The sequence below is a fragment of the Erpetoichthys calabaricus genome, chromosome 13, assembly GCF_900747795.2.
Source record: "Erpetoichthys calabaricus chromosome 13, fErpCal1.3, whole genome shotgun sequence".
Lineage (NCBI taxonomy): Eukaryota > Metazoa > Chordata > Cladistia > Polypteriformes > Polypteridae > Erpetoichthys > Erpetoichthys calabaricus.
The window spans coordinates 83,336,195-83,355,283 of NC_041406.2; the positions used below are offsets into that span (position 1 = coordinate 83,336,195).

Genomic DNA, 19,089 nt, shown 5'->3' on the forward strand with positions numbered 1-19,089 from the left:
GACAAGTACAGTTGGGCTCTGCCTCTTTTACTCAGATGAATCACACCTAACTGGAGCATCTGCTATACTTCTTCGTGTATAACCTTACTTGTCACCTCTTGCAGGCAATACAGGGGCACCTGCACAGTAACACCAGGCAGAGTTACAATTTTGTGTTCTGCAATTGTTGTCCGGCCAGGCACTGCCAAAAGGACAAAGTTCCTCTCAATCATTGAATGCAATTTCGCTTTGAGTGTCAGTTAAATCCTCTGAGGGACTGCTGCAGATGTGACCATGACATCACATGGTTCCTTCCACTAAGTCAGAAGGTTAATATGCATAATCTGTATAGGCTTCTGTCGCCTTGGAATCCTAAGTTTATACAGTATTTCACAGGATATATACACTTTTCTATAACTGCCGGACCCAAACACCAGCACCCAATCCCCCTTTAAAAACTTGCAACGTTTACTCGTCTTGCCATAATTATGTTTTTCTGCCTCCTGCTTGTGCTTCTGATGCTACACCACAATAGAGGATAGTCTGGCAATCTGTTCTTGCAGTGAAACGACTGAGTCAACAAATCTCCCCCCATGGGGTGTCTCGCAAGTCCCTGTCCATTCTTCCTGAAAAATGTCTAACACCGTGGATGGTCGGAAATCAAATAATAGTTCGAAAGGGCTCAACTCAGTGGAAGATTGCGGGGACTCTCCAACTGCAAACAGGAGGAAAGGCACTACTGTATCAGAGGAGGTCAGGTCATTGTGGGGCACATGCCAAATCAACGGTTTTAAGGTTTTATTAAATCATTCAGTCAGGCCATTTGTATGCAGAAGAAACCATAGAGTGCAACTGCTTAATTGCAAAATGATGCGAGTCATAAAGGGCGTGCCTTGATCAGTCAAAATCTTGTGAGGGATACCAATATGTGAGAACATTAGAGTGTTTTTGCAATAGTCCAGGCATATCCCAGCCACAGCACAGCTACTTCTAGGTATCTTGTGACATAATCAACTAATACGAGCATATACTGAAAGCCATTGTTACTCCAGAGAAGCGGGCCAAAAATATCTAATTCCACCCTCTCAAAGGGAACATCTAAAATAGGCATCGGTACAGGCCCTGGCGGGTCTGTGAGCGTAAACTATTTGACTGTCCTTACGGAATTGCTCCACATCCCGGCCCATATTCACCCAATAAAAGAATTTTGAAATGAGTTTCCTTGTCTTTCAGCACTGAGGTGACCTCCCAAAACATGACTATGAGCAGTTTTTAAAACCTTCTCCCTATGCCCACTTGACACCACCAACTGCTCGATACACCCATCACCCATGCAATCATTACGATGGTTTTCTGTATTGGGTGAATTAAGTAAAAAATGTGGGGTTTTAAAGTTCGACTCCTCTCTCTCCAGATAGAGTGTTTGCAACATGCACTTGTCTGAATGCAAAATCAAAGTTGCTATCGGCTTGTTGCAGATGAGCAAACTCAGTCTGAATGTCATTTTTCCTCTGTGTCCAGCATTGCGCGCACCTCTCACTGCTCTTTCGTCTGGGTCTGTATTGGGTGTCCAGTCAGGGGAGAATCTTGGTGCGAATGACGGCATAGCCAAGTCTGCAAGCTGTCCCGGGTATTCACTTCAGGATTCATCCCCTACCTCGATGGACAACTCCGGTTCAATTTCAAACCCAGCACATTGACCAACATTATCTGCAGCGAGCCCCTCTTCATCCACCATGGGGAAGAGGTGTTCTTCAGGTGGCCAAGACCTGTGGGAAGAGGGCATTCCTTTTCTCTTTTTGGAGTGGCCAGGGTGATGTATCTGATATGGTGGCCCAGACCTTAAAGTTCTTCCTTTTAAAATTCAGAGGGAGTGATTGTCTTGTATGTTTTAATGTCCCTATTGATACAGTGGATGTTCACTTCTTCTGTGGCCCCATAAGGGGTCTGCTGGAGCAAACCATGGTGGGCTACACAGAGATTGCTACCGGAGTCCAACAGTGCAGAGACTTCCTGCATGTCCAACAGACCTTAAAATTGTCCTCCTTTAACATCTTGAGTAAAACATGAGCTGCATAGTTTGGCCAGACTGGTAGCCATTGTTTGTGCTGGCGAGCCAGATGTCCCTGTTGGTCACAGAAAAAGCAGTTGTGTTCAGTCCCCACTGTGGTGTTCTTACAATGGTGTCTTCTACCCGTGGCACAGGTAACATGAGTAGCCTGTGCTCGTTAGATCAAAGTCGGGGACAAGCCCAGGTAGCTCCTTTGTTTCCAGGTGGCTTGGGCATCCTCCAGTCTGTGGGTCAGGTCTAGCAGCATGTGAGCATCGTTCCGGAGCACTTCATCACCAAGGCCTGCATCTGTCCCTGAGATGGCGAGCTCCTCCACAATGCGCTCAAAAGTGTCCCCACAGATCCAGCTTTGAATCAGGTCCACTAAGTTCTGGATCTGTCCTCCTATATGTGCCACAGATAAAACCACTGGGCTGATAGCTGTGTGGAGGAGGACCTGTTGGTTCAGGAAGTGAATCATAGAGCCTTTCAGGAGGGAGGTTTCACACCACATGTAGGACCTCCCTGGTTAAAAATGGGGCCACAGTCACTGCCCAGGCTATCCTGTCCCAACACATCAATATTGCCGTGTGTTCAAATCCGAATAGGAAGCACTCACAGTCATCTTAGGGAGCCATCTTCTACAGCACATCTTTGAAGAATGCAAAGACAGATGCACCTGCAGGAGACTCACTTTGCACCGCTGGTATCGGGATATTAGGTGCCTCTTGGGGTTCCATTAGTGCAAGTCCTCACTACTGGTACCATGCGACATATTAGTCCCAGTCTAAGATGAGGCCGAGTATAAGAACTTTAGCAAAACCAGCTTTATTCTTTTTTGGAAACAGGAACAGCAAGGTTTATTATTGCAGTGGGTTCTACCATTCTAGTATACAGTCACAGCAAACAGGCAGGGTCAAGGCCAGATCAGTGGCCAAATTATAATGTTCCCTGCATCATCGCAACCAGTGCTTTACATGTGGCATCCGTCAGCTTGCGGTTGTTCCTGTGGCAATGCGAACCTACAGTTGCCTCAGCGACTGACAAGCAACCTTCAACAGACACGGCAGTCACTCTAAGATTGTGATGGTGACTGAAGATGACTAATTTTAAATGCTGTATCTACCACTAGAGTGACTTGGGTGTACACCCTGGGGCTCTGATCAGAAAGGAGTCTTATAAACAAGAGAAAAACACCAAATAGACAAATGAGAATAATCTAACAGATAGTCAAGAGAAGGTTGATATCACTTCAACCAGCTTTTGCATTAACGTGCAGTCCAGGGGGGTATTTTCCGTAACTCGCTTAAATCATCCGAGATCAGATGCCTCATCTTGGATGAGTTAATGTTGGTGAAACTCATCTGGGATAAATCGTTTTTTCCAAACGCAGCGGTGTAGTAGATTAGTTTAGCTGGATCTAATCATCCGAGATGAATGCGCGCGCCCGCGCTGAGTGAAAAGCCCATATAGAGTCTAGAAAACATGATCAGCAAGTCTTTGATAGGCTGTAACAAAATGACGAAAGAACGGGCACATTTTTTTTTTCACACAAGTGGAGCAAAACCTTTTATTCGAAGGATGGGAAGAATTTCAAGATTTAATATGCACAAGGGGCAACACTGCAAAAGCAGCCCAAACCAGAAAAGACGGCTGACAAAAAGTGGCCAACAAATTAAACGCTAAGTAGTGTGCATTGTACTTACTGAATGCAGCGTTTCATTTCCTATGTGTCAGATTTATTATTTAATATGTCATAATTCCAGATCAAACGTGAGCACAAGGAGAACATGGGAACAGGTTAAAGTGAAGTACAAGAATATACTTCAAACTGGTAAATATTGGTATATAACTATTTAAAGAATTGTTGACATAAATAATCATATATAATATAAAAAATATTAATTTTAAAGCTAATAAGAAGACAGACGAGCAAAAAACAGCTGGAGGTCCACGCGGTCCAGACCTAAACCCTGCAGATGAGTTGGCTCTCCAGCAAAATGCCCATCGCCCTGTTTCTGAGGGCATTCCAGGGGGAAGCTCCTCCTCAGAACCAGTGGCAGGATGCAGTGGTCACTTCATTTCAGGTAAAGGATGGTCATTGCATATATTTGTCCTCGATGTGTGCCATAGGTATGTTCCATATAGCCCTCATTTTTGTTGGGTTAGTTGCAGGGAATGTCATATCCCTAGAACCTGTATCTGACCAATGAGATATTGACGAAGGTCAAATATTTGATGAAAACACTGTCTGATTATTCAGATCTGCGTACAATCCAGTGCCCCAATCACATTTGGAAACCCTGGGTAATGAGAATGTTAGGCTGATTGTGAGATTCTTCATGAAACTGTGGGTGTTTTTACCTGTGTATTACCTACCTGCAATGGCACGAAACACCTCTTATTGTCTGCACAGGCAGGTGTCCAGGAAACACTGAAAATCTGAAGGAAATAATTTAGAGCCAAACAGACTTTACAAATTGCCTGGCAAACTGCACTTTTAGTTAGATTTTCCACATCGCCTACAGTATATAAAAAAAGTGCCACTTGCAAAAAACCTCAAAGCAATGCATACTGTCTGTGTGGTTGTGAGAGCCCGACTTTGCCTAGTTTGACTTTGAATATAAGGTGCTAATAAATCTTTGAGGTACAATATTCCCCCTCGGCTAAAGTGGTATCTTTCGAAAAGAATATCCTCCGGGAGCAATAAAGGATCATGCCGATCTCGCAAAACCCTCTCTATATGAAATTCTCTTCTTATAATTTGCGCACCGATATCAATTGGTCGCTCATTCATGAATGGTGAAGCCATGACTGAATGAATTCCACGCACGGACACTGATTAAGTGTGTGAGCTAATCCTTGTTTACATCGAACAAACCTGCTCCGAGCAGGTTTGAGGATTTGGATGTGCTGCTTTGACACCACATCCAGCAAGAGTTTTGAAAAACCGACAGATCCAGGATCATGCCAAATCGTCAACAATTACATCCGGCTAAACAAGTAATCCACGTACGAAAAATACCCCCCAGGTCTGCAGAGTCACCAATAAAGACTTGACCAACCAACAATGGGGCAGACAAAGACATCACTGTAGATGAAAACATGCATGGAACAAAAACAAAGCCAAATGAACGACCCTTTTCTGGTCTGTTACAAGTTCAGAGTTGTAGTCAAATACAGTAAAGTAACAACTGACATCTGCCTTGCCACACATGGAAAAACCTGTAGTATTGTCCAAGGATCTCTTCATAATATAAAGTGTGGACGAAAAAGGCACACTGAAAAGCAGACAGATAATATTTTCTCAATTCTCTTTATTTATTCATTCGGAGTCGCAGTAAGTAGAGATTCAAAAGAGTATAACTTACTGCCGCAAAGCTCAATTGAATCCTGATCAAAAGCCAGGAGGAGTTTTTTATACTTCAGCATCTCATGATTAATAAGACAGAAAGAACATCCTTATCAAAACAGTAAAGTTAAACAATATGTCTGTTGAGCTAAGCATTATCTGTGTTTTGGAAGCTAAGCACAGGAGAGACGCCTTTGCATAAACTACATGTACTTTCTGCAGCCTTGTGACCTTGTCCCTGAAACATTCACTCTGAGAAAGGGAAAACAAGAAACAGCTTACATTTTATTCATGTGGACACTATTTCTCCTGAACCCTGGAATAACATATTTTTGTTAGTTCATAAGCCAAAACGTCTCTCACTGGCAAGTTACAAAATAGTTATTATAAAAATTCTAATTTACTAAACACACAAAATACATGGTGCTGAGGAGAACATTCTTCTTCTACAAAAGCATCAAAAATGCTAATGACCTATTTAACACAAACTGAATAGTGTTCATTTAGTTGCAATACTAAAGAAAACATGATTTTATGCATGCATGTATTATGATAAACAATAAATATAAATCTTAGGAAAATAAAATGGTCACTTATTTTAAAGGCTGAACTGGATTTGAGTTGCAAGAAGAGAAAGGGGTGCAGTTGCACATTTGTCCACATTATTTCTGCATATTTAATATTGGTGCTAAAAATACCAAAGGTGCAACACTTAACCAGCCAGAGCTGAAAATACAGCTCTGAGTCATGACAGCCCATGATGCACACTTCATCTTTCTGGATAACCAGGGGCCTCATGTATAACACCGTGCAAAGAATTCACACTAAAACATGGCATACAGAGAAAAACGGAAATGTGCATACGCACAAAAAAATCCAGATGCATAAATCTGCTTACGCCATCTTCCACATTGTTTTGCTCCATAAATCCCACTCAGCGTGAAGTGTAATGCACGTGCATGCGCCTGCTGCCCCACCCCGTCTCCTCCCAGAATGACACCTCTTTGAATATACAAAGCAATATAATTAGTCCTTAAGTTCAGCCTTCTGTGAAAAAAAAATGGCAAAAGCACAGGGAAAATAGAATTTCAGTGAATACCAAGTGGAGGCAAGGAAAAACGTACTACTGTATTTGTTGGTTTAAACATTGGTGTAAACAACAAAAAGTTGATCGAGTGACAGAGTGTCAGAAAGTTGCACAGTGCCCGAAATAAAAGTTGTCATATCAAAAGTTGCAGTAAAAAGGCGAGTCGTAGCCTGTCTGAGTGTCATATGGAAAATTGTAGCATTGCCACATAAAAATGTACGGTTTTTTTTTCTATGTAAAATCCCATTGCCATTTGAGAATAAGATAGGCAGGTTAGATAGAGGACCTTTTGGGAGGTACGGGGCTGTCATTGCGATTTCCGGGAGTGCCATGGAAACGGGCGCACTGTTTAAATAGGGGTGCAAAAAGGCACGAAGAGAAGGAAGAAGACAGCCAGAGTTTTTATGGCGGAGGAAAAAGACATGACCCATCTGAGTCTAGGAGAAAAATTGTTTTCGGGGAGCACCATAAGTCCAATGCAGTCTAGGGTGGCCAAAACAAACATTCCGGATACGCTGAGGTTACCGTGAAAGGGAGCGGAAGCAGTATGAGCCGTAAATCTTATTCTGGGATTGGCATGTCTAAAAAACTGAACTATGAGTGTACAAAAGTTTGAGCACGCTGTCTGTTGCGTCATCACGCTCACAGGTTATGCGTGAGCGTGCGCACGTGTTGTTTCTGTATCTGATACGCGGAAAACACTGTACTTTCAGGAGTCTGCACGTACCCGCATTTATTCAATTGTTTGTTGACTTTGTGTGCGTCTGTTTGATAAATCACACAAATATTTGTCTGCAAATAAACATTTAGTTCTACAAAGCCATTGCAACTATTCCTTCCTTTGCAACGTTCAGTGGTTAATTGGGATCTTTCTACCTTAAGTCTGGTCTGCCTCATCCTTCTTATCGAGGATTAGAATTTGGTGCCACAGACACACACCAGTTTGACGCACGCACTGTTTAACAAAGTGGTCCTTCGAGCCGGAAAACTTGTGTGTACCAGCATCCATGGCAGCATCCATAAAGACAGAGGAGGAGCCACTAACACGTAATCCCCGTTCCAAGCCGGACCCGCCGAGTCCCAGGACATCTGGAGGACTACATACTCGGTTACAATCCCAGGAATGATTATGAAACAGCTGAATTTAGGGAATCAGAGAATACTCAATGGCAATATATGCAAGAACGACAGAGGGATCTTCGTCTGCAAATGGAGGAGCTTCAGGACATGATGGATTCCACAGCAATCTCTTCTGCCAGGACATTATCTCCAAAAAGACAGTCCATCAATCAACAAGCAGAGACCTTTCCACCTATGAAGTGCCCATAACTACAATCTTGCATTCAGTGTAGCTCCAGCATGCCTTTGCTTGAACTCAGAAGTCCACATACACAGTTCGCTGCCCCTCTCCATGAGTCAGTTGAAGAGTTATCACAATGCCTTCCAAACATGCAGACCCCTCGCAAACAAATTTCTACAAGTGGTCATCACCAGTTCATCTGGGAGCCATTTCTTCACCAGCCAAAATTTGAGTCTTACTGTATTCCTCCTTCAGCGCCAAGACAATGGCAACAATTACAGCAACCTGTATACTCTATACCTCATCTAGAACAGTCTTATATGCCTCTGTCCTCCACGCAGTATCCAGAACAAGAATGGGAGCCTCCACAAGGACAACGACAAATTAAGGCATTTAATCAGCCTGTACTGGATCCTAATTTACAAAGCTTAATGCAAATGGCTATTGTGTCATCATTTGGCATTCTCAAAACCCAATCTCCCTACATTCAGCTCAGGTAAAGAGACTGACTTTATCTTATTGAAAAAACGATTAGACAGCCTTCTAGGACCGCAACCACATCTTACAGAAGACTACAAATATCAGGTATTGTTTGATCACCTCAAGTTCCCCTCTGCACTGCAGGTTGCTAAGAGATATTTGCATGATCCTAAACCTTATACCAGTGCTATGCATGCCCTACAACAGAGATATAGTCAACCATGGCAATTAATTCAAGCAGAACTGGGTGCCATTTTGAATGCTCCTGTAGTAAGATCAGGGGATGCTAAAGGCATTGAGGACTTTGCACTGTCAGTTAGTACACTAGTGGGTTTTCTGAGCTCATTAGGTGGCGCTGCTGACATTGAGCTTCAGTGTGGATCCCATGTCAATAGGCTGTTTACAAAATTGCCACCAAATTATAGAGATGCCTTTGCAGAACATTGTGTAACATGGGGCATCACACAGAGTGGAAGTAGCCAAACGTATACACTCATTGACTTTGCTGACTGGCTGGAAAGGAAAGCACAGGTACTACAAGTGGCACGGAGAGTAACAGACTTATATCAGGCTTCATCTCAAGGAGCTGAACGCCGTGAAACATGACCTGCTAAAACACCACCTGTTAAGGTCTCTACACTTTATCTTAGCAGTGAAAGGAATACCCCCCAGATACAACAGGAACCTGGCAGCATTCCTCCAAAGCCAATCAAGAAAGAGTGGTTCAAACCATTCTGTCCTTATTGTAATAATCAAGAGCATTATTTAAATGCTTGCTCAGAGTTTACCAAATTGGACACAGTCCATCGGATAGAATGGATAAAGGACAAAGAACAATGCGGGAAATGTGGCAGAAACCAGACAAATGTACATTGAAGAAACCATGTTCTACCTGTGGGGAACAACATCTTCAGGTTCTCCATGATGTAGTACAAGTTAGCAATCAAAGTACTCTTACAATCAGTGCCTCCTCCAGTATGTTGTACATCGATCAGAGCCATCGCTCCAGTAAGATTATGCTAAAGGTTGTCCAGGTTATACTGTCTAATGGCAAGAAGACCCTTAATACTTATGCTGTACTAGATGATGGATCTGAACGTACAATTATCTTACCGGCAGCTGTAAAACAGCTTGGTCTTGATGGAAGAAGGGAGCTTTTAGAATTAAGAACCATTCGTCAGGATGTTGTACAATTAAAGAGTGCAACAGTGGAATTTGCAATATCAGCGGCCAGTAATCCTAGAAAACAGTATCGTATCAACAGCGCATTTACTGCTGACCAGCTTAATTTGGCAGAGCAATCGTGTCCTTTAGAATCCCTTCAAGGAAAGTATAAACACCTTAGGGGAATTCCCCTTAAGTCATATACAAAAATTCAACCAATGGTTTTAATTGGGGGCGGCACGGTGGCGCAGTGGGTAGCGCTGCTGCCTCGCAGTTGGGAGATCTGGGGACCTGGGTTCGATTCCCGGGTCCTCCCTGTGTGGAGTTTGCATGTTCTCCCCGTGTCTGCGTGGGTTTCCTCCGGGCGCTCCGGTTTCCTCCCACATTCCAAAAACATGCAGGTTAGGTGGATTGGCGATTCTAAATTGGCCCTAGTGTGTGCTTGGTGTGTGGGTGTGTTTGTGTGTGTGCTGCGGTGGGTTGGCACCCTGCCCAGGATTGTTTCCTGCCTTGTGCCCTGTGTTGGCTGGGATTGGCTCCAGCAGACCCCCGTGACCCTGTGTTCGGATTCAGCGGGTTGGAAAATGGATGGATGGATGGATGGTTTTAATTGGGTCTGACCATCCACACCTAATTACACCCATTAAGTCAGTGCGCCAGGGATCCCCAGGGGGACCAATTGCTGTATGTACTCAATTGGGCTGGACATTACAAAGCCCAGCTGAATTCCTTCAGCAGTCTTATGGTGAGGTTTCATGTTTGCACAATTCAATCCAGCAGCCTATTCATGACCTCCATCATCATGTAGAGAGACTGTGGCAACTAGACACCCTTCCATTCCGTCAGGAGAAAGATGTGACCAGGTCTAAACAAGACAAAGAAGCTATGGAGATACTTCAAACTAAAACCACACGTGTTAAAGTTAATGGAGTACAGAGGTATGCCACACCTCTGTTATGGAGGAAAACCATTCCCTTCCTTCATGCATCACCATCAGCAGTAATAAGCCTTTTGAGAAGTACTGAATGACAGCTAACAGCAGTTCCTGAGAGAGCTAGTGGATATAATAAAGAGGTTAACAAACTTTTGGACTCTGGATATGTTGTGAAGATTACCAGCACATAGGCAAGTGAATCTACCAATTCTTGGTATATACCTCACCATCTGGTTCAGCACAATAATAAAGCCAGACTGGTATTTAATTGTTCATTTGTCTACCAGAATAAATCACACAACGATAGTCTGCTCCCAGGTCCATCTCTGAGCCCATCACTTCTTGGAGTATTCTGAGGTTCAGAGAATACCCAGTAGCTGTCAGTGGAGACATTCGTGCCATGTTTCATCAGATTAGACTTCTTCCAGAAGATCAGCCAGTATTACTGTTCCTCTGGAGAGAGCTGGATGTAAGTCGCTCTCCAGACACATATGAGTGGCGCATCTTACCTTTCGGCACAACCTGTAGCCCATGCTGTGCGATTTTTGCTCTGCAGAAGCACATCAGGGAGCATGCTAAAGGGAATGAAGCAGTTGTGGACTCTGTACATAAGGCATTCTATGTTGATAACTGCCTCCAGTCATTTCAGTTTACTCTCCAAGCAAAGCAGTTCATTGAGCAGTGTCGGGTACTGCTGGCAGGAGGAGGGTTTGATATCAGGCAGCGGGCCAGTAACATACCAGATGTGATCACTCACTTGCCCAGAGACGCAAGGTCAGAATCATGTGAGCTCTGGCTTATCTTCAACAACATATACCCCAAAGAATCAACTTTAGGATTACATTGAGATTGTTCCTTAGACACACTGGGATACAAATTCAAATCTATTCCTTATGATCAGCCCTCCATGAGGAATATTTACAGGGTTCTCGCAAGTCAATATGACATCTCATTCCCTTTATCACTCGAGCTAAAATCTTGGTTCAAGCCCTTTGGAAAAAGGAACGAGATTGGGATGAACCTATTGCCAATGACCTTCTCCAAGCATGGAATGAATGGGAGAATGAATTGCTGCACATACCCAAGATTATCCTCCCACGCTGTTATACTTCGAGCATGAACTTCGCCAAAGCTATCGTGGACTTGCAGGTGTTCTGTGATGCTTCCCAGCAAGTATATGGCTGTGTTTCCTACCTCTTGGTAGAAGGTGCTCGAGGTAACATACAGGTGTCCTTTTTAATGGCAAGATCATGGGTAGCACCTAAGAAACAGCTGTCAGTGCCACGTTTGGAGCTCTGGGCTGCATTAACGGGTGCACAGCTTACAAAGCTGCTGCATAAAGAACTCTCAGTTTCTATTAGAAATACATTTCTGTGGACTGACTCCATCACGGTATTGAACTGGCTTAACTGCGAGTCCTGCCACTACAAAGTGTTTGTGGGAACACGTATTGCAGAGATTCAGGAACTCGCCAGTTCTTCAGAATAGCAATATGTTGAATCCACAGAGAATCCTGCTGATGATATTACTAGAGGGGAAGACCTTGTTATTAACTCAAATGAGCAGGTGGAATCAGGGTCCTTCCTTTCTTCTCCTGTCATCAGATCATTGGCCAGAAAACCCTAAGCCCATTAATGCCGCATCAGAGGAAATGAAGAAATCCTTGTTCTGCGGTTTGACCTCCGTAGCTGATACAATATTACCTGATCTTTCTCTGTTTACAAAATGGGAAGATCTGATTCAAGCCACTCATTTAGCCATAAATGGGGCAGCTGCAGTGTTCCTATCTGCAAGTGAACGAATTAAAGTTGCTGTTTTACAGATAGCCCAACAGGACAGTTTTCCAGAAGAAGTAAAACTAAGTGAAGGTGATGCAGTGCAAAAAACTAGCCGTTTATACAATCTCCTCAATATGATAAGACATTGAATTTAATCTGTGTTGGAGGTCGCCTACACAAGGCTGCATCAGAAGTAGGGGAGGATGAAATACATCCTATTGTGTTGTCACCTGATTGTACTATAACTAAAATTCTGATTAGTGATTATGAACGTTTACTTCACCCTGGGCCAGAGCGAGTATTTGCTGAAATTCTGAGAACTTACTGGATACTTCAGGGAAGACAGGCTATCAGGTCACCAGCGACAGTGTGTTGAATGTCGCAGGTGGTGTGGTCAGCCTGTCATTCCCAAGATGGCCGATCTTCCAAATACACGTCTACGCATACAAAAACCGCCTTTCTGGTCTACAGGAGTGGACTGCTTTGGTCCATTTACAATTAAAATAGGAAGAAGGTGAGAAAAGCGCTGGGGCATCATTTTTAAGTGTCTCACTACATGTGTTCATTTAGACCTTGATTCCTAGTATGGACACAGATTCATTCCTTCTAGCTCTCAGAAGATTCATTGCTCGTTGTGGTAAGCCTTATGAGATTGTAGCCGATAGAGGAACTAACTTCCGAGGTGGGGGGCCGAGAACTTAAAGAAGCTTTTGCCACTATGGAGCCTGCACTTCAAGAACAACTTGCAAAGTATAAAGTTTCATTTCAATCCACCTCATGCTCCACATTTTGGAGGAGTATGGGAACAAGAGATTAGATCTGTGAAGAACTCCCTACATATTGTCCTCAAGGACCACACTGTCAGAGGAAGTTCTCCACACCGTGCTGGAGAAAGTGGAGGGCATTCTCAATGCCAAACCTCTTGGATACGTCTCTTCTGATATAGCTGATAGTTACCCCAAATCTCTTGCTAATGGGGCGGCGGGACGCTTCCTTACCCCAAGCAGTCTATGGAGCTAGCGATTTACTGGAATGTCGTCGCTGGAAACACAGCCTGGTTTTGGCTGACCATTTTTGGTCAAAATTTACCAGGCGCTACTTGCCCGATTCACAACGACAAATGGAAGAACTCCTCATCTGCCTTGAATGTGGGACAGATTGTTCTAATCATTGATCCACAGTTGCCTAGGACTTATTGGCCTGTTGGCAAGGTCACTAAAGTTATCCCCAGTGATAATGGAAAAGTTCACGTGGCTGAAGTCAAAGGATCATATTTATACTCGCCCAGTGAGTAAGGTTATAGAGCTGCTGGAAAAGCCAGACGAATGACATGGACCTATTGAATAGTTTCAAATTTACTCAAATTTGGGGGTGGCTGTACAAAAGTTTGAGAACGCTGTCTGGTGCATCATCACGCTCACAGGTCATGCGCAAGCATGTGCACATGTTTCTGTATCCGATACGGGGAAAACGCTGTACTTTCAGGAGTCTGTACATACCATTTATTCAATTGTTTGACTTCGTGTGCGTCTGTTTGATAAATCACACAAATATCTGTCTGCAAATAAACATTTAGTTCTACAAAGCCATTGCAACTATTCCTTCCTTTGCAACATTCAGCGGTTAATTGAGCTCCTTATCAAGGATTAGGTACCACAAACACACCAGCTTGACACACGCACCGTTTAACAAGGAGGAAAATAGGTGACTTGGAAAAAGACTAAATAGAATGGGCAGTGGGGAATATTCTTGGATATACAATTTTATGCCGTGTTTATTGTATATATTGGAAGTGGGGGATTGTAGAAAATGTATTTTGTTGCAAGTCCCGTTACTATGCTATGGAAAAGGGGCTGAAGGCAGTTTGTATAATCCGTATAATTTTCACTAAATTAGTTAAGTGTAGTGGATACAATCATTACAAGCTGATTAGGGTACAGAGAATAAAAATAGGGACAGAGAGAGAGAGAGAAACACTTCATCTCAACATTTCCACTTTATAATTTTTAATCATGTAATTTTGCCATTAAACATTTTAAATTCTTTAAAATTCACTAGTTTCTCCTATCCCATCATAACTAAAGTAGCACACTAAATACTTTATATTCTATGTACTCCAAGTGATTCACAAGCCCAAAGTGGGCATTCTTATGCCACCAGAACAGATATTATAGCTCTCTGAACAAATACAATATATGCTTGGTATTTTCATGATGAAATGAAAGCATGTATTAAACATGGGGCAGAGTTGTGCTAGTCCCAGTAAGCATGAGGCACCAGTATATCAATACCACCGTCCACACATTATAAATGCATGCAATATATACTTTACATCTTAAAAATTCTCAAGAGCTTCAACAAGATAGCACTTGGAAATCTGAATAGACTTAGAAGGCAGTCCTCTGTCAATACATGCTCTCTATTGCATTCCTTTGTTATTGTATGGTACAATGATTCAATACGCAATTCCTCAAAGCTTTTTTTCTATAAAATGAAACCAATACAATTTAGAGAATAAAAAAGCTGCCAGTTTGCAAAACCAAGCTGAAAACTTGTCCTCATGCCAGCTTGAGCCATAGCATACAGATGCATGGCTTCTTGCCACATTTAGTTTATGCATAGTTAAGTGTGGGAAGTGGTATATGCACAGTTTATACATTGGGCCCAAGGCAACTTCACAGACTTAGGTTTTGAGGCTGAAGAGGGGTTTCCAATGCAGTTAGTGAACTTTGTAATTAGTGTAAAGTGCACAATTTACTACATGAAATTCAAGACAATACTTAACCTTGGCTTTCCAATGGCATCTGCTTCCCCCCCACCCAAGATCACAGTATCTACTCAATCCATGCTGCAGAAGGTTAAACACGACACCCACAGTGCTTAATACTGCAAAAAAAAAAAAAAAAAAAGGGATCAAAACAGTTTAGTCCTCGAACTGTCACCACTATACATAACAGAAGTGGCTCCAAATCTAAATTTGTGCCCCCCTTATTGGTTCCAACATACCCATTGCCACAGCATTTAGTGGCGATACTGTACAGCAAATCCATGGCTAGGGAAAAGTAATGCCTACGTTGTTCCAGTACTAGATCTTTGCAACATTTAACCAAAGGCACATTGCCCTAGCCCAGAAGTTTGGCTGTCAAGTCTACCCCTAAGCAACTATAACCCCCCCACCCCGGAGATCGTAAAACAGCAATAACACCCACTAACAAGGTGGGTTAGCACCTACATTCTGGGTGCCAAGGTAGGTTAGACTGCCTCAAATAACCCCACACTTCCATTTACTTTGACTTTAATCTCAAATGCCAAATAGGGTTACATCAGACAACCCATATCCTTTAGGGTGGAGTGGACAATTGGTGGAGTGGCAAAACCACTTCACTGAAGTTCTCAAACCAAAGCCAGAAAGGACCTCCGAGATCACTCAGTCCACACTGAACAGAGTTGTTCACGGTCATTTATGCATTGAATCCTAGTCATAATTGTCTACTATATTGTTGTACCATAGTGGGTAGAAATATTGGTCTTTATTACCATCTCCTGTACGGAAGTTACAGGTGTAGTTTCTAAACACCCTAGAGAACTACAGAATGTACAGCCTGTAGGATCAGTCAAATAAAACTCCAGGCAGCCCTTCACTTTAAAGTAATTTTATTCATACAGGAGCTCAAACACCATCCTATCAAGACTGCTTACACAAAATCATGGGTCAAATCCTAGCTTATCATAGCAAGCTCCCATGGCCGTCTGAAACTCCTTCAGTACATTCTTCAGGGCGGTTTGAGCATCAGTGCCAAAGCCGTCAATCTTCTCTGCTGCCACCATAACAATCACTTCACTGATTATCTGTAAAAGAAATTACAATTATTTTTACAGCCACTAGCCTAATGAGGCTTAGAATATAGTTAAGGAAGCAGATAGCTATGTAGACTAAAAGCCACATGTAGTGCCAGTCTTAATACCTTGAAGGCACAAAAAGGAAAAAACCAAAAAACACTGCAGGCACTATCCAGTAGCAGTTGGGACAGGTTCCTTCAAGAACTGATGGCTATGCTTAGTCCAATAAGCAAGTGTTCTGCTATTCTGAAGCCCATTAAGCAACTGTAACCAGAAAAGCCTGACGCAAGGGAGTCTTTGTATACTCCAAAGCAAGCATTCATAGATTAAAAAGGTTATAAGCCAACTAACAGCTCAATACCATCACTAAATAGTTTTAAGTCTGCTAACCACCAGTCAACTCCATACAGTCCCAATTGCAAAGTGGAACCAGTGCTCGATAGACTATGGTAATGCAATTGAAGCCTTCAAAAACAGAACAATGCAATCTTGTGAACCATTTTCCTTTGTAATACCAAGCTTTGTAGGGGATACTTGGAAGGTTTGGTATACACCTCATATTCTACAAAAATCTGTAACCACCCAAAAGGTTCTAGTTTTGCCTGGTAAAATTCATTACAAGGCAGCCATTCAGCCAATCAACACTGACAGGATTCCAAATTAGTTTTCTGTAAACACCCAAGTGTTCAGGACTCAAATGTACAAAGGGTTTAAATACTTAAGAGCTAAATGGGCTATTGCATTAGCAAAACTACAGAAAAGGGCTTCTCTAAAGTCATTACCTTCCTGAATTAAAAACCACACACAAGGCCCAAGTCCCAAACCCAGCACTTTACATTCTACTGAGAAATGCAATCAGATCAAGCCTTTATGTCTAACAATTACCTGAAAGTTGGCCCGAGGGATCTTGTGCTGCTCGGCGTGACTTTTTCCCAGCTCCTGCACAAGGGACTGATCTTCTGGTTTTTGCATATATTCTGTCAGCTTGCAGACAACAATTTCACCATGGGCCTGGAGGTCAGGATTGCTCTGCAGCTGCTCTTTGGAAAGGTCAGCAAACTTTGGGAAGAGCTTCTGAACACCTGGATGGGTCTCAAACAAGCTGAGGATATAGATGGGGAGAACAATTGACCTGCAATATCATGATAAAGTAAAAAAAAAAAAAAGTCCACTAGGATGTGTGGAGCAGGGGTCCTCAAATTCCTGGAGGGCCACAGGTTCTTATTCCAGCCAGTTCCCCCTAAAATTAGAACTCTGCTCTTGCAGATAACAAGGCCTACAGTTAAGTACCAACTTACTTTGTCAAAGACAAAATTCATAGTTGCATTGTTGATCAGAGGCCCAAGTTACTCTGGTGGTCTGCAGGTTCATTTAACCCCATTTACTTACTAAAGCAATACAGTTCTTGGGATTTTAGTTATCTGGCTTGTTACACTTCAGAACCCTTAATTGGCTATTTGTTTTTAGCTGCTGTATTTAAGTTGTTGCCTATTTAGACAATAAAATGCAGATAACCAGTAAATCAGCAGCTATCCAGCCAACAGGCTTCCTTTTAAACCTCTCCATATTCACAGTTAGTGTTAAAAATGTAAATGAGGAATTGGAAAGGACTGTTAAGTGTAAATCTATTCTGGTCCACAAAACACATGGATAACATCCTCTGAGAAGGAAACTACAGTGCAATTCAAAATTTCCCTTGGATTAAATGAACACAACAAGCCAAATAGTTAAATACCAAGTTTCATTATCAGCAATGATAATCTTCCAATTAGTAAAGGGGCTGGAAGAAAAAAACAGCCACTGCAGCCCTCCAGGACCATGAAAACATTTAACAAACCCTTCCCAGAATGTAATGTTAACCAAGTGGACAAACATTTTAAACTAAACCATATTCTGAAAAAGAAACCTGATCATGTAGCCATATTCATTTACAGTTATAACCCTATTGGTATATCTGTTTTTTTAAATAGATTAAGAGTTCCTTCTGGAATCTTCATTCACATATACAATCTCCCCCCCCCCCCCCCCCCCCCCCCCCAAACAAAGTTCCACTATGGCATCATTTAAATTAAAAACAAAAAACCCACACAAACACAGAAGGTAGCAGTAAGCAATTTCATTTTAAGTCCATCCAGGCCATATTGCAGTTCCAACAGGGAACTAGGCCATTAAAAAACCAAAAGGTTTACACAGTAACAGAAATAAAACGTTACATGAAGTGCTTAATGAGATCCTGAGCAAATCACACTGGACTATTTGGTTACCCAGTTTGTCCGCAAACATTGTCACTTACTGCACTCACGTTCTGCCCATTTAATGCCAATACTGGAAGGCATTGTAGAACACAAATGGCAAAACTCAAGAATCCCGCCACAAAGCTGAAAGGGCTTAGGTTATGTATATAAAACAGAATTAGAAACGTACCGTTGAAGAATAATCTCCCCATACTGCTTGGGATTAGCCTTCACGGGACCCCAGCAACTGAGCACCTTCTTACAATCGTCAACACAAGCGCACATCGTGGTAAGACAAAGACAAGCTCCTACTAACAAACCAAGAACACTACCAGCTGATCACCTGTCTCGTCCCGTCCTCTTTATGAACCGACGGCGACTCCGCCCCACTGAGCACGTGCGCCCTGCCAGCTGGAGAAGCCGCTGATTGAAGCGCAGAGACACACACGGGCCCGTCAATTTAAAAGAAGGTCTCATAAATCTAATTATTTCTTTTCGATTTTTCAGAGAAGAAAGTAAATAAATACTTCAAGAGTATTCTTAATAGTTAATAGTTTGCTACCACTCAAGACTTTTAACTATATCTGATTTTGTTAATATTTTTATTTTACCTGTGCATCATTTTTAACTCAGAATTACAGTTACTCAAAATATTATCCTCAACGCAAGAAAACCCCAAAGTCAGCTTTGGAGTAAAGCAAATATAAGATCCTACACATCTGCCTGCTTTCACATGCCTGTAAGATTTAGTGCTTGGTGCTTTTGAAATGTTCACATATAGTTTCATAGTTTTATTTCAAACATTAATTATTTCACCAACAATTGTTTATTTAGCTGGTCATTTTTCCTTCTTCATCACTTTTTCTACTTTCAAAGAACTGCTACAGTGTG

At 42.4% G+C, this 19,089-nt stretch overlaps 1 protein-coding gene across 2 annotated transcripts; it reads right to left on the bottom strand.

Moving 5' to 3' along the window:
- Positions 1-15,761: 15,761 nt before the first annotated feature.
- On the bottom strand, positions 15,762-18,543 carry LOC114663999 (myoglobin). Of its 2 annotated transcripts, none has more exons than XM_028817977.2 (3): positions 18,389-18,543; positions 16,850-17,066; positions 15,762-15,973 (listed from the first exon to the last, which is right to left on the bottom strand). In XM_028817977.2, the coding sequence occupies exons 1-3, from the start codon at positions 18,481-18,483 to the stop codon at positions 15,830-15,832; spliced, it is 456 nt and encodes a 151-aa protein (XP_028673810.1). In that variant the 5' UTR covers positions 18,484-18,543; the 3' UTR covers positions 15,762-15,829. The 2 variants fall into 2 exon arrangements, with proteins under 2 accessions (XP_028673810.1, XP_051791683.1); XM_051935723.1 differs by having other exon boundaries at positions 16,850-17,096.
- Between the last annotated feature and the right edge of the window lie 546 nt (positions 18,544-19,089).